We start from the raw sequence: 26,355 nt of genomic DNA, 5'->3' as shown, positions 1-26,355 counted from the left end.
GTGAAGTTTGAACTAGGGCCAATGTGGACGTCCCTGCCATAAATTACCTCTAGGTTGTCCTCGACCAGCTGACACCTACACAAGCTTTACCCCAGCTATCTATGAGGAGATGAAGACAGTGGCATGAAAGTCCGTGATCTTCCCTTCCACAGCTCTCGCTGGCAGCAGCCGGAGAGCCATGAATAGATCCGAACAGACGCAGCCCTGGTCGTTGCACAGAGGAAAGCACAGACACGGTTGGCTGGTAGGTTTTAAACCAACAGCTTGGTGATACTCTTTATTCATTTACAAATAAAGCCAGGGGCCGTGAGATGGGAGAGGCCCCGGCAGCTCTACTCTCCCTTCAGATCCACTAAAAACCTCCATATGGCAAATAAAAGTATACATGCATAAGTGCCACAGGGAGGCAGGTAAAAGCCCCTGGGCTCAGGTCCACCAGAATCCAGCTCCAGGGGCATCCATTGCCAGCAATGGAGTCCGTAGTGTGCACTGCCAAGCTTGGTGCCCCTATCTGGTGACACGAGTCTCCAGGTGGGACTTCATTTCTGCAGGAGTCTTGGTTCAGAGATGGAGGAAGGAGAACCGGCACCTGACAACCTGGTTTCACATCTGCAGTGGAGCAACCTGTTGTCCATGCTTCCAAGAGCTTCTGCCTCTGCTCGGGAGCCTGGAGAGACCTGTGTTCACCTTTGGCTCTTGGATCCCACAGAGTCCTGCTTGCTCCTGAATGTGTGACAGGGCACAGTAGTGTGCATTGTCAATCCAGTGGGGGAGGAGGAGAGTCTCTTTCCGTTTTCGGATCTCTTGAAACGCGGGGGTTCTCCTTCACAGCATGAGCTCCCTGGGGCTGGAGCAGATCCTGTTTCCCAGCTGAGCGTGTCCATCACACAGGGACTGGCCTCAGCTTTCCTACAAGGAAAGAAAAGAGCATCAATACTATGGCAAAGGGGAGAATGCATAATTCCTGCCCCAAACACCAATGTAGAGACGTGAGGGCTTCTCCCTGCTACCACCAAAGGAAGGCCCCGGCTGTAACCCTGGCCCATGAATTGCCAAAGAAAAAGCGCCCTGCATTAGAGACTGCAAACCACCTCACACCGTTTCTGAGACACAAGCCCCGCTTTGCCAGTTATTGAGCAGACTTGACCTTCCTCCTTAAGCGTTTACTGAAGTAGAGACCTTCACCGCTTACAGAAAGGCTTAAACCCGACTGCCCTCCATACCTGCACATGCTCACCTGGAGGCCAGGACTTCCCCTAATTTCAGGCTGAAATCAAAGCGAACAACACAGTTTCATTGGAGACGAGGTTACACATGTTCCCGCCCCCTGCAACGAAGCCTGCCCCTCCCCCACTTTTTCTCTCAGTGCTACGAGGAGGAGGGGAAGTTGGGCGTGGGATTTAGAGCAGTGCACAAAGGTTATGTAGCACCACCCTCTCTTTGTGCCCCCTTCAGGAAGGGCTGCCAAGGGTGGTTTTTGCTGTGCTGCCTTGTCAAACTATGTGGCCATTACTGGTCCTTAAACGAGAGGCGATGACGACAGCATGAGCTTGCAGTCTGCAATGAAAACCTCTTCCCTTGGTCAGCACCGGCTCCCCACCACATGGATGCTGGAGCAGAAGCAAAGCAGGTGGGATTAAGATCTCAGACCAGGCAGCATCACCACTGGGTCCTCTTCCAAGAAGGGAGGTGGAAGAGATTTAACTGGGAATGTTCCAGATCTTTTGTGTTTAGTTAATGAACTTATTCCAGGCGAATGAGCCGTTAGTTGTCTGCTGCACTAGCCCCAGTTGTTACCAATCCTCTTTTCTATAGTCATGTCTAGTCTGGAATTTATCTGGGGAACTGTCCTGTGAAGACCCTCAAAAGGCAACATGAATAGAGCACAACACATCAGAGCACGTGGACACCTCAGTTCCTAGGATCGCTCTTCGCACACTGGGACTGGATGTATCAGAAAAGAGCCGTTTGTCACAGTTCTGGGCAACTGCCTTGTATTTTCCCTTAGGGCCCCAGCAAGGGCATTAGGATTCCAGCTCCCTTTCTTGGGTGGAGACCCACGTCTCTCCCTTCTATCTGGGGTATTTCCAGGCTGCGCAGTTCTCTGCCTTCAGTGTGGTATTCCCACCAGCAGAGACAGGCTGCCTCACTACAGCCGCTTGCTTTCTCTGCAGAGACGGTTAACAGTGTTTACCATACAGCTCTTTCTAAGCAAGCCAATTTTATTCTTAAGGTAAAAGCACCACACAGAAAACATATTAAAAACAACAAAAGAACCTACACACATGCTAAATAGCTTACCGGAGGTCACCCCAACCCTAATATGGGCTCTGGCAGGAGCAGTCCCTCAACCCGCCCCCCCCACCACACACAATGGTTTTCCTTGTTGTTTCAAGCTCATCACAGCTTCAGCTCAGAACAAGCACATGGTCTTATAGGGCTGCGGTAGGCCCAGCCCTTCCAACCCGTCCCTCAGGGCTGGGGCCCTCTGTGGACCAGGGGTCCTGCCTATTTGCTGGAAGAAGGCCCTGAGCCAGTTTAAAACCAGGCTATTTATCCAAAAATCCCTTCTTTGTCTGTGGGTCCCTGGAGAATCCAATCTGAAATCCAAGGAGGGTGGCTTGAGCCTCCTAACTTCTCCCTATTAGGGGTTTGTGAATTTTCTCTACAGCCTATGTGCCACTGGATAAAGCAGCTTGCCTCAGTGAGATCTAAGGGCTCTGTCTGATGCTGCAGAGCCAATGCCCACACATTTATGGTAAGACAAGCCCTCTGGGTCAGCCTTTTGTACAAACAATGCATTCAGAAGAAGTTCTCTTCTTGCTGGGAGGGACTCAGAAACCATAGCTGGGTGGGGCAGAGGGGGTGGGAATTCATACAGTTTGGACAGAGGGTGAAGAGTCTGGAGTTTGTTATTCACATCCACATGTGTCAAGAAGCATTACTGAAAATAGGGAAGCACCGAGAGGCTGAAGGAGACCTCTCCACTGCACCTACCTGAGGTCTGGAGCTTCCTCCGGAATGAGCCTGCTCGTCTTAAAGGGGTCCCGGAGCTAGGAGAAGAATGTGTTCGAATAGAGGGCTGTGCTGCCCCTGCTGAATCATTCTAGAGAGAGTGAGAGCCCGGGATCAGACGGCAAAGAAAAGCTACACTGTCTGCACCATTAAGGATTTTTAAAGACAAATAACCACACTGGGCCAGCCTAGTAAATCTGCCACATGAAGAATGCAGGCCGCGCCGGATGGGACCACTACTGCTCAAGGCAGTCAGAAAAGGGGCCGTTGTATTCTGAGCAGGCTGGTAGATTCTAGAAGGGCCCTCAGGGGGAGTTCCAAACTTCAGGCCCTGGGGCTGGTGAGAGAGGGAGAAAGACTGTCCCAGGGTGGAGGAGGTTGTGTGTGTCACAGAGAAACAGAACGTGAACAGCGCCCCAACAGAACAATCTAACGCAAGGCAATGGAAGAGTGCAACGGGGTTGGTTAGTTACCTCTAAGTGCTCTTGACTAGACCAGGACCCTAGTTCTGCTCTCCGGGATACAGGGCCCAGTTCCACAGAGCGAACCCTCTCAGCAAACTTTAGGGAACAGAGAGTCTCACTTGTGTTCTTCTCCACTGGAGAGACCTGGAGCCAGACAGAAATACACAGCATTCACTGCCTTGAACTCTCCCGGCCTCTCTCCCAACATTCCCGTACTGCTCGCAGCGGGCAGCCGTCGATCCCTGGTAACAGGAGGGGGGGCAGGACTGGAAGAGCCGTGTTCACTATCAGACAGCAGTTACAGTGAGGCTGGATAGAATCTAAGTTCCAGCTCTCCGTCACAGCAAGAGTATTTCAGAGCTGCTAAGAGCCTACGATTAATAAAAATCATTTCCCATTATAGCACTGTACACGTATGTGGTGCTTTACAATCAGAGTCAAGTGTGTTCCCTGTAACTAACACACTTTTGTTTGTAGGAGAGCTGAAATAAGCTACAGCAGCTGGCAACCGCTCAGTGGCTCTTCCATAAGGGAACAGTGGAGACACAGGCATTCTAGTGATTTATTGGTGAAATTCCTAGTGGGAAGGGGGCACACAAGCTGCAGGGAGGTTTTAAAAAAACACCTCAGGCCACCATGAACAAATAGAGGTGAGCAGAGAGAGACTATTAAGAATCTGATAATGCCAACCACAGAAAAATACAGAGGAGAGGGGGAAACCCACCCCAAAAAGCCACATGTTCCCTGGCCTGGCCTGGCTGTTAGAGAACATTTAGAGCCGTAGTTTAGTATGAGATTTCTCAGACTTCCATATACAAGTAGATCTCTGTGACCCACCCAGGACTAGAATCTGTGAATGGATTTACTGGCTTTCCTGCCTCTCATGGACAACAGAGCTCTCTTTGAGTAGAGCTGTTAGAGAGAGACAATAGAAAAGGATGAGTTTTGCGGGTTCTATTTCAAGATCAAGTCTTTTCCTCACACAGTGCCCCCAAGTATAGTGTAAACAGACAAGTAGGCAGGGCTGACTGAATCTCATTGGATGCCCCGACTTCTTGGCTCTGATGCTGGTGGAGTGCCGTGACGGACAACTGTGCTCCTCCTCTGTGACTGAGGGCATGTCTCTGCTTTGAGCGGGAGGTGTCATTTCCAGCTCGAATAGACGTGTGTGCACTCGCTTCGATCCCACTACCACGCTAAAAATAGAAGGGTAGCTGCAGCCGTGCAGGTAGCAGGCTGGGCTGACGGCCTAAGTCCATCCCTACGGACCTCAGTCGGATTGTAGTTAGGGCGGCCAGCCCTCTCACTGGTCGCACTGTCGCGCTATGCTCTATTTTTAGCGCACTGGCTCAAACAAAGCTAGAAATGACATCTCCAGCTCAAAGTGTCCATTCGCTGTTGTAAGAGGAGGCTTTCAGCTAAACCTGAGTATCCCCTTCCATTGCACTGGAACCTTTCCCTTTCAGTCCGTGACATGTCCCAAATGGCAAGCTACTCTGCAGTGCAGGGAAAGGGGAGAGGCATGCCATACATTTACACAACACGTAATGTATTCCTCATGCTTCATCACCAGCACAGACCCGACCAAGTGCAGATATTCCACAGCGGCACTGGGAGAACTCGAGAAGAGAGGCTGATGTTGGAGAGGGAGACTGTAATACGTTATGGCCTGCAGCACTTTCATGTTGAGACAGGAGCATGGTTTGAAGTGGGAAGTAAAGGCATGTAGGGAAGCCCAGCTGTCTGCAGCAAACGTCGACAAAGAAGGGCACATGGACGCACCCCCCCACAGAGTCAGAAGACTGCAGTGACTCTATGCCAGTTTACACCAGTGGAAGAGCTAATCCTAGTGGGTGTGTAGGAAGATTTTCCAGAGGAGGGTGCCACTCCTCACAGTGGTAACATTGAGGGTGTTCTCAAAAAGCAGAAGGGCAGTGACTGATTCCTGAGTCTGGTCAAAGGCAGCTATATAAATACATGTTGTGAATTGCCCCAATCAAACCGAACAAACAGAATGAAGCAGCTTAAATAAATGCCCAGCGAACATATAAGCCAGTTAGTGGATCACATTAAAATTGTATAGTATAGTATCAATTGTTGCACTGCAAACTTATTCTTAGAAATGTGGTTTCTACTCTAAAAAATGACTGTGTAAAAATGGCACCTCCTTATTCATCTACTCCCCATGGGGCATTCAGGGTCAGCCTTGCTCACTTTAGCAACTAAAACAAGTTTTTACTGTTCTTTACGCCTATTATCCATGCAGAAGCCAACACAGCTATGAGAGAGGAAGCCAAATTCTATTCCTTCTTATGCATTAGGGACAAACCTGCCAAGTAGGTTCCAGGCAGTGACACCTGTGCAAACTCACAGACAGCAACAGGACTGCACAGGTCTCACTGAAGGGAAAATCTGAAGCCAAGGGGGTTGCTCAGGTGTCACTAAGCCATAATTTGGCCTGCAGGGCCTTTATTACTGGTGATGAGATGGAAGAAATCCAACTTGACTCTCAAGTTGCTGGCTGTTACGAAAAAGCCCATCTTTTCACTTATAAACAGCACCATTGATTAAAATTAGAGACACTCCATGTAGAACCCCACAGTGCCACTTTCAGAGGAGAGCCACACCTCAAGTGAAGCCTTATTGTATCTACTGATCCAAACTTGAGACGACAAGCTTTCTTATGTCCGTTCCTCAGACCTGTTAAGAACCCAATGAGGTTCTGGACCATGAGGTTCTGGACTTCTCTTGGCTTTTTGACAGTATAAAGTTTCCTGATTCAGTCAACCATCTCTCCTTACCTCATCTGCCCATTCGGCCCCAGAACCTACCTGCACCATCATGAGGGTTTTGCTATCTCCGCTGAGGGAGTCTTGGAGTAGGTAGGTCAATTTGGAGTTGCGGAATGGCACGTGGCCCTGGCGGGCGCGCAGAGCATAAATCACATCTCCTAGTGCTGACAGCGACTTGTTGATGTACTGGGCCTCCCGGAGCCTGCTTCCCTCTGCACCAGACCTGCCTACCCGTTCAGATCCAGCCAAGTCCACCAGGTTCAGCTTCCCTATGACCAGCCAAAACACAAATACACACACAAACTTAATAATCCTATGCAGTTACCTGCTTGGCCCATGTGGAAGTGCTAGCCACAGTGGGGCCTGCCTAGCAATTAATGAACATCCCCATCCTCTCCAGTTAGGAACTAGACACACTAAACTTTATATTGCTATGGAGAATTATGAGTAAAGTGTCCCACAGATCAACCTGCAGCTTGGATTTTCATTACATTTAGAGCTGATGAAAGAGGGCCAATAGATGGGACTGTACAAGCCGAGCCAGCCTTTGGGGGTTGCCTACACTTGATACAGAATCACTGCACAATTGTGCAATGCATGGGGGTAAAAATTCCTTCTTGATCTTGTAGCAATCAGCTGATGTCCCGAAGCATGAAATCTGAGCACCTTATCTTAGCATGTATAACTACAGATGTTCTAGAGTAGCCAGCCTCTTTTTCAATTCGGCTACACAACTCAGTCCTGACCAGCAACACCCTGAGCATTCTGCTCCCAAACACTGACTCCCAGTAATTGTGTGGACTTCTGTGTCAGAGACAAGCATCCCCTAGGGAGTAGGCCAGTGGCACCCAGTTCTTTTTTCACTTGTTACCCACTTCAGCAGTTGAACCCAAATCTCTAGGCCTGTGTCATCCAAGCACAGGTGTGGTCACAAGTCTCACCCTCCACCTCCTAGGAGACACTAACCTGTGGTTCTAAGTCCTGTGCTGTAGTCGAGTCCTCTTACTGTGACGATGAGGAGGGCGTGAGACCGTGAGCTGTGCTCATTGAGGCTGGTGTACTCAGTCACTCTGTTTGAGTGCCCAAATTCAAATACCTGGGAGAGAGGCAGAAAGCCGTGAGCCTTTGGATTTCATTGTGTTCTCTGGCCAGCAGCTTCATCTATCCCGTCTACATTTACCACTTTCTTAAATGACAACATGGTGGGCAGGTCTTTGGCAGATCTTCCTTGCTGATGCTCCGCACCACTGGCTACCCCATTTTCTGAGCAGAACGTGGATGAACGGCAGCCCTTTCTCCCTTGCAGATGCTCATAACCCCAGGCAAATATTAACCCTATGCCTTCCGCAATGAAATCATCAATGACTGACCTTAATTGCTCACGAAAGATATTGGATTGACAGTAGCACGAAATTTGCCCATAGAATAGGTATGGTATGAGCAGTCAGTGCTAGTTTCCCATCACACATCTCTGGCCAGTGCATCTCTCTCCTTTTCTGGTGGGAGTACTTCTCGAGGACAAGGCCCACTCTTTTCAGAGACTGCCAGCAAGGGTGCAAACCCAGTGGGTGGGTGGGTGTCTGGGGGGGGTCGCGGGGCAATATAATTGGGATATGGACACAGAAGTGGACTGAGACCTGACAGTTCATTTCACACAAGGCACTGTCCAGCCCTTCGACCTGTGGGAGAAAGGTTTGGTATCCTACTAACGCCCTGAGAGCCATCTAGGCCCCAAAAGCTTATTTTTAAATTATGGGTGGCTCACACAAAGGGTTATTGACCTCCGAACTGGTCTCATCATGTGGCATTTGTCACATTATATTCAGGGCCCTATTCCAGTCTCCCTTCCCTGCTCCTCACAAACATACCCAGTTCGGAGGGGTAATTACTTAGACCTCCATTTCACAGAATCATAGAAGATGAGGGTTGGAAGGGACCTCAGGAGGTCATCTAGTCCAACCCCCTGCTCAAAGCAGGACCAACCCCAACTAAATGTATCTTCATTCTTTACAAATCTGTCACCTGCTCCCTGTTTCTGTGAAGTGCTGACTCATGAAATTGAAATTACAGTACATCTTAGGCATGTGAAGAAACACAGCTCACATTACAAGCTGCTTTCTGGGTCGATTCTGTTGGGTGCCTCGTTTTCAGTCTGACTCCTACAAGAGGCAAATATCACACGTGTCAGTCTATCACACATGTGAGTCTAGGAGGGTTTGGATCTGTGCCCACTGCCTTCATCTTATGCAGAGCCGTCCCATCCATAGGACAGACCAGGGCAACCACCCCAGGCCCCATGCTTTGGGGGGCCCCGTGCTTCAGGACGCAGGGTCCAGGGCAGCCTGGGGAGTTAGCGGGGGGCCTGGTGCCGGCAGCAGCAAGCAACCCAGCTCCAGCCCACTCTACTCCGTGGGAAGAGGTGGGGAGGGGCAGGAGAGGGAAGAGGCAGGGCGCGGGATTGGGGGAAGGGGTGGAGTGAGGGCAGGAAGGGGGTAGGGCAGGGTGGGGTGGGGCAGGAGCAGGAAGAGGTGGGGCCTGGGATTGGGGGAAGGGGTGGAGTGGGGGCAGGGCCTGGGCCAGAGGGAGTGGGGGGGTTGTCCCAGGCCCCTAGGGATGGCCCTGATCTTATGTGTGGAGAGATGAGGCATTTGCATCCTCTTGTCCCTGTGCTGCGACCACTGCTCCAGCAGCTGGTCTGTTCATAAGACAAGAACTTGAGTAAGTCTCTCTAATGCACCGGGCAGTTCACCCCATCCCAGTAGGTGATCCCCCAGCTGGTTCACCCCATCTACTAGGTACCATCGCTGCCCTTCCCCTCCTGGTTTCTCCATCTCTCAGGATGTTTTTACCTTGTTAATATCCTCCACACTTCGCACCTGGAACTCAGTCAGTCCTGGTACATACAGCTGCCCGCTGCCATCCGGGCACAGTTTGATGTCCAGCTTCTCCTGAGGCTCCTTGCCAAGCAAGTCCCTGTAAAGATGGGTAAGGTGACCCTCCCCTCAGACTCGTGTCATTTTCTGTTCCCTATACTAGTGACTTACAAAGGTGAAAGGTATGAGGCCTTTCAGCCTGACCACCCCTGAACTAATGTCCCCACCAAGGAAACTACAGCCCGTGGCAGGCCAGGCTCCCATGCTCTGCTCTGCTCTGCCAGTGGTCTGGTTTATGACCTAGACAGGACAAGCTTTTTCCAGCCGTTGGAAGCCAGGATTTCTCCTCAAGCATGCTTACCCCAACTGTTGCCCACAGAACCTTTTCATTGGCTTTGGGTGAACAAGCACAGACTAAATACTAGCAACACCAGCTATACGATTTTCAGAGGAATCATTTCCCACTGGATGCTTCCTCATCTATTTATAGTCTCAGCTCTTCTATTTTCTGTGTGTGTGTTATTTGTCTGTCAGGAATGTAACATAACCCATCCGTATAGCGCCCCAAACAGATCCACATTCAGAAGTTCCACTCCCCTGTTTCCACCTGATCTGACTCATGCCTGGTTTGCAGCTTTTATTATCTCAACAACTGACAGTCTCCATCTCAGGTTCAACCTACCCAGTTGCTGTATAATTAAGTCATTTTTCCAGTGTCTTTGCTGCCACCCTTCTATGCTCCATTCCCACCCCCAACCCTACTCCTGAAGGAGACAAGAAGAAGAATTCACTGGAGGAAAATGCTTCTCATTCTTTGAGACCATAGCTCACAATTTCCAAACGTAACAACCAAAGTGCCAAAGGCACAAAACACAGGCAGAGAATGTTAATGTAAAAGAGCTTCCAATTAAAGCTTGTTGGGGTTTCCACATCCATTAGCGGAAAATGAGGAGGCAGAGAGCGAAAGCATGAAGGGGAAAAATACAGTCTGATTGCTGGCTGATGTTTTAACAGGTGTTGGCATGAGCGAGAGGCCATAGAAACAGAAGGCATTCTAGGAACCCAAGGCTTGGGAAGAATTCCAGGCAGGAGTTCTGAAAGCCCTGTGTGCTGAGAAAAATCCCCGAGCCCGCTAAAGCTAGGGGACTGGAGCACACATCAAAAACAGAATGTACAGCCCAGGATCAGTGTGGTAGTTTAAGATTTTGGAGACACCATATGCTTCTTAATTACCTGTACATGGGAGAGAAGAGACCGTACACTAGACAAGTTGGAGGAGGAGAGATATATGAAGCGAACCTGCTTTTTCAGCCATTAAGAATTCCCAGCCTAAGCACTACAAGTAAACTCCCTGGTAAACACAACGAAAATAGGTTCCAAAGTAGTAGCCGTGTTAGTCTGTATCCGCAAAAAGAACAGGAGGACTTGTGGCACCTTAGAGACTAACAAATTTATTTATTTCTCACTTCATCAGATGCATGCAGTGGAAAATACAGTGGGGAGATTTTATATACACAGAGAACATGAAACAATGGGTGTTACCATACACACTGTAACCAGAGTGATCAGGTAAGGTGAGCTATTACCAGCAGGAGAGAAAAAAAACCTTTTGTAGGTGGGCCATTTCCAGCAGTTGACAAGAACATGTGAGGAACAGTGTGTGTGTGTGGGGGAAATAAACAAAAAAAACTTCAAAAACAGACTCCAAAGAGATACTGCTGAATTGGAATTAATTTGCAAACTGGACACCATTAACTTAGGCTTGAATAGAGACTGGGAGTGGGTGTGTCATTACACAAAGTAAAACTATTTCCCCATGTTTATTCCCCACCCACCCACCCCCCACCGTTCCTCAGACAGTCTTGTCAACTGCTGGAAATGGCCCACCTTGATTATCACTACAAAAGGTCCCCCCCCCCCCCCCCCCCCCAGCTCTCCTGCTGGTAATAGCTCACCTTACCTGATCACTCTGGTTACAGTGTGTATGGTAACACCCATTGTTTCAAGTTCTCTGTGTATATTAATCTTCCCACTGTATTTCTCCACTGAATGCATCCGATGAAGTGAGCTGTAGCTCATGGAAGCTTATGCTCAAATACATTGGTTAGTCTCTAAGTCCTCCTGTTCTTCTTACACCGACAATAGACAGCCTGGTTCAGAGTTCAGGTGTGTCATTTATGCCCAGCCCTGCCCACGTGCAGTGCGGAGCCACCTTGCCCTGGAGGAGCACCAGGACAGATTGCCCTTGCCTTTGCAGGGTGACTCAGCACACACACTCCATGTCACCCATTAAGGGACACAGACATCCCACACTCAAGCTTTCCTAAAGTCTCCCACCCCTCCCAGGCTCCCTTCCTGTTACCTGAGCGCCTCGTTGTAAATCTCCGCCACACTGACAGTGATAGTGTAGCCCCAGTCAGACGCTTTCCTCTGCACCTCGGAGAAGAGCAGCTGAAGAGCTCGCTGGTTGATTCCTGGGTTTTCAGGAGTTCCCTGATGATCGCGAAAAAAATCTCACATGTGACATCAATGGAGAGAAAGGTGTGACAGAGTGACTGACACAAGACTCACCACTGAGCCCATATGGTGTGCAGTTGTGAGGACACCGGTAGGATATTACACCATGACAAAGCTTGGAACAGGCATCCATGATTCACTCTGGAATCACCAAGATCCACCTCCCACGCTCATGGAAGAGAAGGGGAACAGCCAGAAGGTTGCAAAACAACCAGGTTCCAACCTTCTTCTTCAGACTGTTCTGCTGTTGGCATTGTGAGGTTTGTTACCAACTTGGAAGATGCATAGTCAGGGCTGCTGTGCATGGTTAATCAGGGAACATCATTCTTGGTCACGGTGACAAAGGGGGAATTTACACACATTTACCCATGACCATATCCGTTACATACAGTGATCTAGGGATCAATCTACCCTCACCCTTCCTCAAGAAATGATGACACTGAGCCGTAGAATACAGGAAGCAAAGCAAGAAGACACACTGAAAGGGAAGATGGAGGGAGACAGAGAGAGAAAAGGCGAGAAGGGGAAATTTACCTCCATTGTATATGTCTTGCCTGCACCTGTCTGTCCATAGGCAAATATACAGACATTGTAGCCATCAATACAGGATGTGATCAGGGCCTGAACTTCCTGGAATACCTGCCAATGGGAAAGAAATAAAAATGAGCAATATCTGACACCCCAGCATAACCACTCCCCCTGCTGCAGCCTCTCATACAGATTACACGTGGGATTGACTGGCTGTGCTGGAACCTCTTGTTTCTACATTAATTTATTGCATACCATTGGGTGACGGAAAAGCATATACGTTTATACCGGCAGGAGCAGAGATACAGCTCTTAAGTCTACTCGAGTTCTACTCTGCCGGCTTATTGCTCCCTTGGAGGAAAGAGTTGCTTTACCTTCTCTTCTCCATCCTTCCCCTACAAAATCAGGGACCTGTGAGTGATCTGCGACCTTATGAAATAATTATGTGTACACTCATGTTGACCCACACCTTTCTCGTGAGGTGGAAGTCAATGCTAATGTACTTACATCTTGCTGTGTTGCCTGCGGCGAGAAAACCTTGTCCAGTTCAAATGACACCTGCTTCCCCTTGTGCATCAGGTGCAAGATAGCGTCGTCATCAGGGTCAAAGGTCACTGAGTTGGCTGCTTCAGGCCCTTCCCCATCCTCTTTAGTTATTGGCCGGACTCGGCCAAACACACGGATATTTCCTTTACAAGACAAAAATACAGACTAAAACACAGAGACAAGCTCTCGATCAACCTTCCCACCGATTATCTCTTATCAAAGGGCATCAGACAGCGAAGGTGCTTAACACCATCCACTTCACCGCTCGCATTCTCTTCTGCAACTCCAGATCCCAAAGGTGGAGACTTAGAGTAACATGCTCCAAGACCACCAGCCGGATCATGCGGACTTCCCACAGGACAGACGTTTTGCTAGTGCCCCGCACAGAATATGTGACGCATGCATGGGTGGAGTCACAAGACACTGTTGTCTGCAGCAGGCCACGAATCATGTCCCTGGTAGAACACAGTGAAACCACGGTGATCTGGAGACAGACCACAATAGGTTACTGTGCGACAGAAATGCTGAAGCTTTTGTTATTGCCCTTATGGGTAGGGCCCCCAGAACCAACGATCCCAGCCTCACGCCTCAACAAATGTCTAACTTCAGTCCAATCACAAAGCTTGAAGTGGGAAGTCTCTGCCCTACAGCTGCATTAATGTCACCCACCGAAAAGATCTGCCCTACATCGCTGTCTAAATAATATCTCTCACACACACACCTTTCAGCCGCACCAGTTCGTTGTGACATTTTTTCCGGAGTTGCAGCTCCCGGCGGTATTTCCTGAGTAGCTCTCGATTTGTGCTGTTCACCTCCTCAATGGCTTGTCCAATCTGAAGAGGAGGAGACACGAATTATGAGAGGGGAAAAAACTGAAGTATGGCGAACCCCCACCACAGCATGCTACCCACACATACACACCCACCCCCCTCTTTCACACACACACTTCTCTTTCACAGTGCAGGAACTAGAAAAGGAATCTAACAAGGGAAACATGGGGGATGTTCCCGTGACAGAGAATCAAAGAGCATCTGTCTCCTTCATGCTCACTGTGCAAACCTAATTGTGGCAGAATCAAAGCGACAGTGTTAGGTCCTGCTCTTCCGCAGAGCAAGGATTCTCCTGCCATGCTCACCTCTGTCTTGGCATTCCGCAGAGCTTCCTGCAGTAGCAGGGGGAAGTCTCGGACCTGCCGTTTCAGGCTGTTGTAATCATTGGTAAGGGTTCGGAGTGCTGGCTGTAGTGTGAGAAGGTTTGTCCGGACCCCTGCAAACAAACATAAGACAATTGATAATCCTCACATTCAGATCCCACCTTGAAGGTGATAAAGCCCTTCTCCTGTTTGGAGCCTTCACTTGGAAGCGTAGGTCAGAACTCAAACTACCAACAGAGCAGATGGCAGAGATGTGGGGAGGATTCACTAATGCTGCTGGGCATTTCTAAATCCAAGTGTGGCTTTCCTCTCATCACTCCAAAGGAAGTCCTGGTGCAAATGAGAATGTGTAGCATCACCTGGAAAGCTACATTCCCCAGTCCCTGTACCACCCACCCTCGTCAGGTTGTTTTGGGACTTGCTTCCCCTGTTCCTCACCTGCCAGGTTCTCATGCACAGCTTTCATTTCTACTTGAGCTCGTGCAAATGCCTCTTCAATGGCCCGGTTCTTGTCATCTTCCATGTTCTGCATCTCCTCCAGCATCTGTCCATGTGTCTGCTCCAGTTCAGACTCATACATCATAATCTAGGAAGGGACCCAAACTGGAGTTATTAATCTGTGACAAAAAACAGCATCACAAAGGCCAAGCCCAGCAGGACTGACTCACTCACCCACCCACCCAATATTTCATGCCAACTCTTATCAGAGTTTGTTAAAATTCTTTTACTTGTACCATGGGGCTAGGTGAGTAAGTCAGAAACAGTCAATCAAAAAGGGCCACTGAACAAGGAGTAATGTGACCAATGGAACTTCTTCAAGTTGTTCCCATATACGTTCCCTGTGTGACCCAGGGACCTGAGCTCTGAGGTTGGATGCAGTTTGCTATGTTCCTTTGTAGCTGTTTTTCTCTCCTTTTCCACCCACGCATTGTATATTTTCCCCTTCTCTATGCAGTACTGATTACCTGGGCTCTGAGCTGGGCTGCAGTCTTCTGAGACTTCTGTAGTTGCTGTTCCATCTCCTTTAGCACCTGTCTCTGCATCCCCACTTGCTCCTGCAAGTGCTGATTCCGTGACTGGGTCTCACATAGAGCCTGCTTTGTCTTGGATGACTCCACTTCCACCGTTTTGATGATATACTACAAAAAAATTCCCAACACAAGCACTTGAGAAACTCCCCACTATCAGGCCTGGGACAGACACGGCCTTGGCCGAATCAAAGGCATTCCCCACTGAATTTTCCAAGGAAGTTTATCCACAAGGACCAGATGAAACCGGCAAGTCCTTTGGAGCTCAGTGCAGGTCTGCATAACCACCATTACGGATTTACCATAACTTTAAACAGGTAGTGGCATCTTTAGCGCACAAAGCTGGGACTCTTATTTATATGACAGATTTCACCTACCCTAAGCACTTTGTACGCTGCCAGGATTCTGTATAAGCTACAGACAAACAACAAACAGTATTCAAACCGCCTCCAAGCTCCTCCTAGATTCTCTGAGTCAAGGGCTAGCCCATTTTATACCCCTTTTGACATCAAGGGGTTAATAGGGGAGAAAGCCTGGCAGAGTTTGGCCCTTTCTCTCTAAACAAAATGTAAAGGCATGCATTCTGCGTGGATTTATAACAGCAAATGGGCAGAATGATCAATAGGAATCGCCCTGCATAAATGATTTGTTCCATCTCACCTTTATCTGCTGGGGTTGGGCTTTCAAGCTAGCTATAGTCTCCTGACTGTCCCGCAGCCTCCTGCTGAGTCGCTCCTCCTCCTCAGCCTTCTCTGCAAGGGAGTCCTTCAAGCGCAGCTCTACCTCTGCCAGGCGATTGGTCTTCTGCTGCACTTCCAAGTCCAGCTCCGACAGCCTCCCTTTCGCCTCCTCCACCTCCAGCTGCAGCTGGGCCAACCTTTCTTGCAGCCTCGCATTCTCCTGCCAACCAGGTTGGGAGAGGGGGGAGAGGAAGCCAAGTTTCATGTGATCAGCAGGCAGCAAGCACATGACACATAATGAACAGCTCTGTCTGCACTCCCCACCCTCGGGACTTCGCTACCTGGATGTGTTCGCAGTCAATGCATTTCACATGCTGCTTCTTCAGCTTCTGCAGCTCCGCCTCACATGACTTCATGTCTTGCTTTAGGTGCTCGTTCTCTGCAATGAGCAGATCCCTGTGCTTTTCCAAGTCAGTGCCACCCTGAAAAGGGCAGAAGAGGAGACAGAGTGTTTTTTAACCCAATATTTTACTTTCAGTCAGTGGGTCAAATTCTGCGCTCTCCCTACACCCATGCATTTGACTTCAGTGGAGTTGCACCAATAAAAGAAAGAACAGGATTTGGCACAGTATCTTTAATAATAATTAAGGATTCTACATTTTTCACACACTATACACATGTGAAGAAAAGGAGGACTTGTGGCACGTAAGAGACTAACAATGCTCAAATAAATCGGTTAGTCTCTAAGGTGCCACAAGTCCTCCTTTTCTTTTGGCGAATACAGACTAACACGGCTGCTACTCTGAAACCTGTACACATATGGTACTCCTGAAATGCAGCCATCTCTGGGGTGAAGGGCAGAATGCAGCCAGTGAATACCACAATAATAGTGGCATGGGAAATTTTGTCCAAGGACACCAGCAGCAAACTCCTGCTATGGAGAAGAGTGCCAGGGCCTCTGTTTTAAGGCTGCATTGGACAAACTTCCATGTAACTTAATGGACTTCAATTTATCTACCTCAGGTTGGCCCAAATCCATCTGGGTCAAACCTATGGTTCTGGGAGTATTTCATTCATCACCCGTAGGCTTCTAAACAATCCCCATCTGCACTGAGATTTCTTTCTTTTCTCTCCCTGTTTTACTGTCTCATATGTAAAATACTAAGGACCAACAACAACCAACAACTTCAACCAAGAATGTAACCATTTCCTCAGGGGAAAAACACATGTAATACAGATATAAAAAACAGATAAGTTTCCAAGGGCTCACCAACTCAGAATGGAGTCTGTTCACTTCCTGAGCTTGATCCAGGAGTTTCCCCTTCAGATTTTCAACCTGTCAACACAGGCACAAGTTGACTAAGCTGGTCCCCTTTTTATTTTGACCACAAACACCTCCTCCCAACACACACCATCTCAAATTACACACAGCTTCACTTGAAGCTGCAATGCTCCGGCACAAAAATAAGGGGCTTTAAGGCCCAGAGGGAAAAATCATGAATTTCCTACAAGCCACACAGAGCCAGACCGATAGACTGGGTAGTTACGAGTTGCAGAACCCCCCACCCCAGAGAAAGCAATGTCCAAGACTACCAAGCTGGCCCTGAGAAGACAACGAACCATACCAGCAATCCCCAAATTACATGGGGTGCTATTCATCAAACAAGCAACGCACTCTCTTTATTTCTGCTAACATGACTGTAGAATACCATGTAGGCAGCTTTTCTAGAGAGAACTGGGTACATAGCAGCCCTGGCTAACTGTGAGCTGCCACTGAAAACATCAACAGAAAGTGGGAACATAAAAAGATTCAAGCTGGAAAGGAAATAGACTTATTTGGTCCCTTACTCCACACCTGCGATCAGCGCAGATACCTGGCAGTATCTTCTCCAATGCAGTTTTAGTTCCAAATAATGGGCCCCCCACCACTGCCCTGGAGCAAATCATTCCTCAGAGTGAGAGCACACTGTTAGGACTATTTCCTGATATTCAGCAAAAGTTTTCTTTGCTCAGTTTCATCCCATTTCCTCTGATAATTGCTTGCATGTTTGAGTGCTACCCACACCAAATACTCATTTTTTGCCTCAATGCACGTTTGAGGATTAAAAATAAAAAAAGATTTTTTTTTCAGGTAACCTCCTCTACCACATAGCATTTTGACAGCTTGTCCTCCATTCTTTCACCAACTCTTGGGAGAAACTTTAATGGATAAATAATGTTGTTTCTTATTGGAGAAATCTTCCACCCCAACTGTGCTCAGAGATCAAATCGTCCCCTCCTTGCCAGGGGTCTTTGCTTTCCTGTATCATAAAAACGACCATACTGAGTCAGATCAAAGGTCCATCTATCCCAGTGTCCTGTCTTCCAACAGTGGCCAATGCCAGGTGCCCCAGAGGGAATGAACAGAACAGGGAATCATCAAGTGATCCATCCCCTGTCTCCCATTCCCAGGTTCTGGCACTTTTTGATTTTTCTTCTAGGAAGATGTCTATTACTTTTTTTTTCTTGCAGTGGCTTTTAAATTCCTTTTATATGGTGAGGTTCGTGAAGGAGAATCCTCCTAAACAGACGTCAAAGAATATTTTTTTCCATGTACAGCACACCGTTCTCCTTCCATGTGTGTAAGGGATATCCGCTCCAGGGATACAGTAGATCGAAGTCTGTAAGCTGTGCTTAATTTGTCCCAGGGCTTGCTAGGACTGAGCCCCAGCACCTGGCAGCTTGGCAGTCCATAGCCCCGGCACCTCTGGGCTTGCTGCATCCATTACGAATGTAAAAAAAATCACTCGAGCTGTGGCACCTCTTTCATTACAGATTAAGCCCTGGCTGGACGTTACTAGTATACCCATCTTCATACCGATGAACAAGAGAAGTGAGGGATTTTGGCAAAACGTACGGGATTTCTGCAGAGCTCTCACTTAGTTCTCTGCTCTACCTGGTCCTATTCTTCTATCGGTGTCAGACAAGGAAATCCACTGGAAAAAATGACTAACCTGAACCGCTGCAGTGCAGTCTCAGAAACATCACACCAGCTACACCGCAGGAGCCCATTATTTTGACTTTACAGCGCCCCCATTGTGTGCTGTGGCTTCACTAAAGACAAAATACAGCGTCCTCGCCCCCAAAGCACTTACACGGTATGGTCTCAATCCTGCAATGAGAGCCACACAGGCAGACCCCTGCACCTGTGCTGAGCCCCATTGACTCCAGAGGGGCTTCACACAGGTACAGTGGTCTGTCTGCCTGAAGCAACCTGCAGGATAATAGGCTAAATTTGACCAGAACAGGGTGATAAACGGTAAGGGGGACTTTTGCAGACGATTACACCACGCACATCATGTTTACCCTCAGGACAGCTGCAAGTGTCCAAATTTCAATATTTAAGAGACTGTCTGATGGGCAGCCTTTCTGTTCAACATTTAATGCTTCCTGTTGCCAGCCAAGAGAGCTGGGCTCTGTCTCATGGTCAGGGCTCTCAATCTCACAGGATGGCAGGAGTGGGAGGGTTATGGCAGCAATGCAGACACACAGATGGAACCTGAGTTACTCTAAGGTAGCGAGGGGATGCCTGACAAACTCCCAGAGGATTAGGATAAAGCCAGGACAAAACCTGTGTTTCAACAGCATCGGCCAGACCAAAAGGTGAGCTAAACCCTCTGACGCTGGCAAAGCAGGTGCCAGCTCATGCCGGGCCTCCATGTCTCAACTGAGCACTGACAAATACTTAGCTGGAATGAGGGTATGTCCACACTACAAGATTATATTGACCTAAGTTACACTGCCATAGCTCCACCACCATATTTACATCACTTCTGCATGTCCACACGACTCTCCTTGTGTGGGCAGTGCGCATCCCCACCAGGAGTGCTACGCCTCTTGTGGAGGCAGAGTTATTAAATTGGTGTCCTGGGTGAGTTACATCGGCGGGAGCAAAATTTTACAGTAGACTCTTACAGAGTTAGGTGGACATAAGCTGCCTAACTCTGTAACGTAGAGCAGGGCTCAGACTGGCTCACCTCTGTGTTCATAGAATCATAGAATCTCAGGGTTGGAAGGGACCTCAGGAGGTCATCTAGTCCAACCCCCTGCTCAAAGCAGGACCAACCCCAACTAAATCATCCCAGCTAGGGCTTTGTCAAGCCTGACCTTAAAAATATCTAAGGAAGGAGATTCCACCACCTCCCTAGGTAACGCATTCCAGTGCTTCACCACCCTCCTAGTGAAAAAGTTTTCCTAATATCCAACCTAAACCTCCCCCACTGCAACTTGAGACCATTACTCCTTGTTCTGTCATCTGCTACCACGGAGAACAGTCTAGAGCCATCCTCTTTGGAACCCCCTTTCAGGTAGTTGAAAGCAGCTATCAAATCCCCCCTCATTCTTCTCTTCTGCAGACTAAACAATCCCAGTTCCCTCAGCCTCTCCTCATAAGTCATGTGTTCCAGTCCCCTAATCATTTTTGTTGTCCTCCACTGGACATTTTCCAATTTTTCCACATCCTTCTTGTAGTGTGGGGCCCAAAACTGGACATAGTACTCCAGATGAGGCCTCACCAATGTCGAATAGAGGGGGGCGATCACATCCCTCGATCTGCTGGAAATGCCCCTAATTATACAGCCCAAAATGCCATTGGCCTTCTTGGCAACAAGGGCACACTGTTGACTCATATCCAGCTTCTCGTCCACTGTGACCCTTAGGTCCTTTTCTGCAGAACTGCTGCCTAGCCATTCGGTCCCTAGTCTGTAGCGGTGCATGGGATTCTTCCGTCCTAAGTGCACTTGTCCTTGTTGAACCTCGTCAGATTTCTTTTGTCCCAATCCTCCAATTTGTCTAGAGCCCTCTGTATCCTATCCCTACCCTCCAGTGTGTCTACCTCTCCTCCCAGTTTAGTGTCATCTGCAAACTTGCTGAGGGTGCAATCCACCCCATCCTCCAGATCATTAATGAAGATATTGAACAAAACCAGCCCCAGGACCGACCCTTGGGGCACTCCACTTGATACCGGCTGCCAACTAGACATGGAGCCATTGATCACTACCCGTTGAGCCCGACAATCTAAACAGCTTTCTGTTCACCTTATAGTCCATTCATCCAGCCCATACTTCTTTAACTTGCTGGCAAGAATACTGTGGGAGACTGTGTCAAAAGCTTTGCTAAAGTCAAGGAATAACAAGTCCACTGCTTTCCCCTCATCCACAGAGCCAGTTATCTCATCATAGAAGGCAATTAGATTAGTCAGGCATGACTTGCCCTAGGTGAATCCATGCTGACTGTTCCTGATCACTTTCCTCGCCTCTAAGTACTTCAGAATTGATTCCTTGAGGACCTGCTCCATGATTTTTCCAGGGACTGAGGTGAGGCTGACTGGCCTGTAGTTCCCAGGATCCTCCTTCTTCCCTTTTTTAAAGATGGGCACTACATTAGCCTTTTTCCAGTCATCTGGAACCTCCCCTGATCGCCATGAGTTTTCAAAGATAATGGCCAATGGCTCTGCAATCACATCCGCCAACTCCTTTAGCACTCTCGGATGCAGCGCATCTGGCCCCATGGACTTGTGCTTGTCCAGCTTTTCTAAATAATCCCGAACCACTTCTTTTTCCAAGGAGGGCGGGTCACTTCCTCCCCATGCTGTGCTGCCCAGTGCAGTAGTCTGGGAGCTGACCTTGTTCGTGAAGGCAGAGGTAAAAAAAGCATTGAGTACATTAGCTTTTTCCACATCCTCTGTCACTAGGTTGCCTCCCTCATTCAGTAAGGGGCCCACGCTTTCCTTGACTTTCTTCTTGTTGCTAACACACCTCAAGAAACCCTTCTTGTTACTCTTAATATCTCTTGCTAGCTGCAACTCCAGGTGTGATTTGGCCTTCCTGATTTCACTCCTGCATGCCCGAGCAATATTTTTTTTACTCTTCCCTGGTCATTTGTCCAAGCTTCCACTTCTTGTAAGCTTCTTTTTTGTGTTTAAGATCAGCAAGGATTTCACTGTTAAGCCAAGCTGGTCGCCTGCCATATTTACTATTCTTTCTACACATCGGGATGGTTTGTCCCTGTAACCTCAATAAGGATTCTTTAAAATACAGCCAGCTCTCCTGGACTCCTTTCCCCCTCATGTTATTCTCCCAGGGGATCCTGCCCATCAGTTCCCTGAGGTTGTCAAAGTCTGCTTTTCTGAAGTCCAGGGTCCGTATTCTGCTGCTCTCCTTTCTTCCTTTTGTCAGGATCCTGAACTCGACCATCTCATGGTCACTGCCTCCCAGGTTCCCATCCACTTTTGCTTCCCCTACTAATTCTTCCCAGTTTGTGAGCGGCAGGTCAAGAAGAGCTCTGCCCCTAGTTGGTTCCTCCGGCACTTGCACCAGGAAATTGTCCCCTACACTTTCCAAAAACTTCCTGGATTGGCTGTGCACCGCTGTATTGCTCTCCCAGCAGATATCTGGTGATTGAAGTCTCCCATGAGAACCAGGGCCTGTGATCTAGTAACTTCTGTGAGTTGCCCGAAGAAAGCCTCGTCCTCCTCATCCCCCTGGTCCGGTGGTCTATAGCAGACTCCCACCACAACATCACCCTTGTTGCTCACGCTTCTAAACTTAATCCAGAGACACTCAGATTTTTCTGCAGTTTCATACTTGAGCTCTGAGCAGTCATACTGCTCCCTAACATACAATGCAACTCCCCCACCTTTTCTGCCCTGCCTGTCCTTCCTGAACAGTTTATATCCATCCATGACAGTACTCCAGTCATGTGAGTTATCCCACCAAGTCTCTGTTATTCCAATCACGTCATAATTCCTTGACATCACCAGGACCTCCAGTTCTCCCTGCTTGTTTCCCAGGCTTCTTGCGTTTGTGTATAGGCACCTGAGATAACTCGCTGATCGTCCCTCCTTCTCAGTATGAGGCAGGAGCCCTCCCCTCTCACGCGCTCCTTCTCATGCTTCCCTCCCGGTATCCCACATCCCCATTTACCTCAGGGCTTTGGTCTCCTTCCCCCAGTGAACCTAGTTTAAAGCCCTCCTCACTAGGTTAGCCAGCCTGAAGATGCTCTTCCCTCTCTTCATTAGGTGGAGCACATCTCTGCCTAGCACTCCTCCTTCTTGGAACACCATCCCATGGTCAAAGAATCCAAAGCCTTCTCTCCGACACCACCTGTATAGCCATTCGTTGACTTCCACGATTCGACAGTCTCTACCCGGGCCTTTTCCTTCCACAGGGAGGATGGACGAGAAGACCACTTGCGCCTCAAACTCCTTTATCCTTCTTCTCAGAGCCACGTAGTGTGCAGTGATCTGCTTAAGGTCATTCTTGGCAGTATCATTGGTGCCCATGTGGAGAAGCAGGAAGGGGTAGTGATCCAAAGGCTTGATGAGTCTCGGCAGTCTCTCCGTCACATCATGAATCCTAGCTCCTGGCAAGCAGCAGACTTCTTGGTTTTCCCAGTCGGGGCGGCAGATAGATGACTCAGTCCCCCTGAGGAGAGAGTCCCCAACCACCACCACCCGCCTCCTCCTCTGGGGAGCGGTGGTCGTGGAACCCCCATCCCTAGGACAGTGCATCTCATGCCTTCCAATTGGCGGAGTCTCCTTCTGTTCCCTTCCCTCAGATGTATCATCTAGTCCACTCTCCGCATTAGTACCTGATTAGTGTTAGTATTGTTAAAACAAGTATTCGAGTTCTAAAAATGGGCTTAGTGTCTAGACTTTATTGAAAGCCTGTAAACTGCTTTGTGCATTAATCTCCATTCTAACATCTGTACACCATATTGTAAGGTAATATTTGAGCATTTGCATTGTAAACCTCTGTAGCTGTGTCAGTCACCAGATTGGCAAGAGACATTAGTTAGTGTGTAATGCTGGCCTACAACACAAGGTGTCGTGTCCTGTCCCACAGAGAAGGCCCATCAACACTAGAAGAACTATTGTGGAACATCAAAGAAGATAAAAGACTTTGCTGATTGCTCCCCCCACCCCCACCCCCACCCCGCCAGCCCCGTGGAAGAGGAGACATGCAAGTGAATTCCTCCCATCAGCAAAAACAACGAGGAGTCCTTGTGGCACCTTAGTGACTAACCAATTTATCTGAACATAAGCTTTCGTGGGCTAGATGTTTATGCCCAAATAAATTTGTTAGTCACTAAGATGCCACAAGGACACCTCGTTGTTTTTGCTGACACAGACTAACATGGCTACCCCTCCGAATCCTCCCATCAGGTGAGCTGGTAGCTCAAACATCCCTACAAAGGAGAAACTGTAACTCTATTCTGCTTAGACTCTAGAGGGCAAGATTTCTAGGCATAAGCATGCGGTCCCCCAGCTGCTTAACGTAGGCTAGCCCTAAGGTACATATAGAGCTTGCTTATTATACAAACTTCTATTACCTTTAGGAGTGTGTGTACATTTACCTGCTTTAACCTTGTAAATAACTCTTTTGTTTCCTTTTCTTAGTTAATAAATCTTTAGATAGTTTGACAGGACTGGCTACAAGCTTTATCTTTAGTGCGAGATCTAAGGTGCAACTGACCTGGAATACATGACTGGTCCTTTGGGTCTGGGAGTAACCGGACTACTGTCTCAGAGTAGCAGCCGTGTTAGTCTGTATCCGCAAAAAGAACAGGAGTACTTGTGGCACCTTAGAGACTAACCAATTTATTTGAGCTACAGCTCACTTCAGTCTCTAAGGTGCCACAAGTACTCCTTTTCTTTTTGCGGACTACTGTTGTGAGTTTTGGTGTAGGGCATCATCTAGCACAAAAGCTAACTTGCCTAGGTTGAGTACCCAAGGGAACCATCTGTGACTCCATGGTTAGGCTGTTATGTTGCCTGAGAAGTTTACACTTAATAGGTGAAATCTAAGTATAGAACTCATTGCCAATTTGGTGTTTGTCACCTGCTTCTCAACAGTCTGCCCTGGGGTTGGTACCCACACTCTTGAGCCACTCCAGGACAGCTTGACAACCTTCCCCTCTCTCCCCTGCACCACACACACACACTTCAGACTTCTCCTAAGTTTACATTCTGGCTCTCAGACCCACCTCTTTGATTGGTGTAGAAGCAGGGTCTTTAGACACAAAGATCTGGTGGTGTGCACTTCTCCATATAAAGACCCCAATTCTATTTTCCCCCATCTTAGTGCTCAACGCAGAATGAAGACTGGGGTGGCCAAAAGTGGTCCCAAAGTAGCTGAAGAGTGCTCTGCCCCCTGGCTTTAGTCAGAGCTATCTCAAAAGGTCTCTAACAAATCTTTTGCTTCTCATGCCTCCCTATGAGAGCAGACAGAGCAACGTGCACTCAAACCACACCCCTTCCCTCTCCCTGGGATAACCGTTACCGACCCTGGACACATACCCTAAAACAGGAGCTAAGAGGTGGGTCTATGGAGCTTTTACATCAGCTTGGAAAGTCCCCTGTGCTTGGAGTGGATCCCTCCAGAGAACTGAACCCAAACAGTCTTTCCACGATGGAGTTACTATAAGTGGTCTGACTCCCTGTGACAATTAATACCAGTTTTTATTTTTTAGCTTATAATAAAGGATCTCAATTTTTTCCTAAAGAGTGAACCATTTCTTAACAGAAAAAGACTCTCATTAGTGCTTCCCCTCCACCTGTGATCATGGAACATCCCTGTGGCAGCCACAGCGGGCAAGTACAAGGGAAAGAAATGTTAGCAGACTATTCACATACTTCAGCTTCTTTTAATAGCATTTAACAGCTGGAAACAAAGAGAAGGAGCTATTACCATGTGACCACCCAGCTCTCTGCAGCCCCTCAGTGATCTGTGGACCACAGTTTGGAACTGTTTCAGAGTAGCAGCCGTGTTAGTCTGTATTCGCAAAAAGAAAAGGAGTAAAATAAATTTGTTAGTCTCTAAGGTGCCACAAGTCCTCCTTTTCAGTTTGGAACTGCTGACTTAAAACAAATACATGTTTACATTATGCTACAATTAATTAAGCTCACTTTAAGTTACACCCATCTAATGAGGTGAAGTTAGAATGAGTACTTAAATACATGGTATTAACATATTCTGAGATTCATAGATATTTAGGTCAGAAGGGACCATTATGATCATCTAGTCTGACCTCCTGCACAACGCAGGCCACAGAATTTTACCCACCACTCCTGCGAAAAACCTCTCACCTATGTCTGAGCTACTGAAGTCCTCAAATCGTGGTTTAAAGACTTCAAGGAGCAGAGAATCCTGCAGCAAGTGACCCGTGCCCCATGCTACAGAGGAAGGCGAAAAACCTCCAGGGCCTCTTCCAATCTGCCCTGGAGGAAAATTCCTTCCTGACCCCAAATATGGCGATCAGCTGAACCCTGAGCATATGGGCAAGATTCATCAGCCAGATACTACAGAGAATTCTTTCCTGGGTAACTCAGATCCCACCCCACACTTGCTGTTCCATTTAAAAAAGTACACTGAGAAGTCATACACTGCCTAACAATTACGCTTTTATAAAGACAAACTTCGACAAAACCGAAGACCAATAGAATTAGGCGTTTGTTTTTAAACAAGAGAGCCCCAGATACGGCAGCACTGTGCAAGTGCATGAGAACCAGGAAGTGAAGAAAAAAGTTTAAAAAGTTGCGACTGACTGAGCTGTTTTCACTGTCCAACCTGAGAGAAATGCAAAGAACAGATCTAATGGATTAAAAATCACTCAGAATAATTAATCTTTTAATATCCATACCTTAGATTTTAATCATTTTACTTCCCTTTAATACTGAAATTTTACACTATTTCAAAGCAACAACAGCATCTCTCTAAAA

The 26,355-nt window shown here is 48.1% G+C and overlaps 1 protein-coding gene across 7 annotated transcripts in view; it reads right to left on the bottom strand.

Annotated features, from left to right (window-relative positions):
• Positions 1-245: 245 nt before the first annotated feature.
• KIFC3 (kinesin family member C3) overlaps positions 246-26,355 on the bottom strand; it is a 75,147-nt gene continuing 49,037 nt past the window's right edge. For 5 of the 7 annotated variants that reach the window (XM_048816536.2, XM_048816542.2, XM_075118311.1 and 2 more), the window contains exons 6-22: positions 25,325-25,408; positions 16,867-16,932; positions 15,938-16,078; positions 15,577-15,816; positions 14,854-15,027; positions 14,327-14,474; positions 13,871-14,001; positions 13,457-13,568; positions 12,697-12,878; positions 12,196-12,300; positions 11,507-11,637; positions 9,121-9,244; positions 7,238-7,367; positions 6,311-6,540; positions 3,489-3,623; positions 2,998-3,106; positions 246-909 (exon numbers count right to left, since the gene is read on the bottom strand). In XM_048816536.2, coding sequence (XP_048672493.1) covers positions 884-909; positions 2,998-3,106; positions 3,489-3,623; positions 6,311-6,540; positions 7,238-7,367; positions 9,121-9,244; positions 11,507-11,637; positions 12,196-12,300; positions 12,697-12,878; positions 13,457-13,568; positions 13,871-14,001; positions 14,327-14,474; positions 14,854-15,027; positions 15,577-15,816; positions 15,938-16,078; positions 16,867-16,932; positions 25,325-25,408 — 2,268 coding nt within the window. In that variant the 3' untranslated portion in view covers positions 246-883. The remainder of the gene's footprint in view (positions 910-2,997; positions 3,107-3,488; positions 3,624-6,310; positions 6,541-7,237; positions 7,368-9,120; positions 9,245-11,506; positions 11,638-12,195; positions 12,301-12,696; positions 12,879-13,456; positions 13,569-13,870; positions 14,002-14,326; positions 14,475-14,853; positions 15,028-15,576; positions 15,817-15,937; positions 16,079-16,866; positions 16,933-25,324; positions 25,409-26,355) is intronic. The other 2 variants (XM_075118312.1, XM_075118313.1) reach the window with 2 other exon arrangements.

The sequence above is a fragment of the Caretta caretta genome, chromosome 12, assembly GCF_965140235.1.
Source record: "Caretta caretta isolate rCarCar2 chromosome 12, rCarCar1.hap1, whole genome shotgun sequence".
NCBI classification, from domain to species: Eukaryota; Metazoa; Chordata; order Testudines; family Cheloniidae; genus Caretta; species Caretta caretta.
The sequence above is the reverse complement of the archived record's forward strand: the minus strand, read 5'-3'. Positions and strand labels throughout refer to the sequence as shown.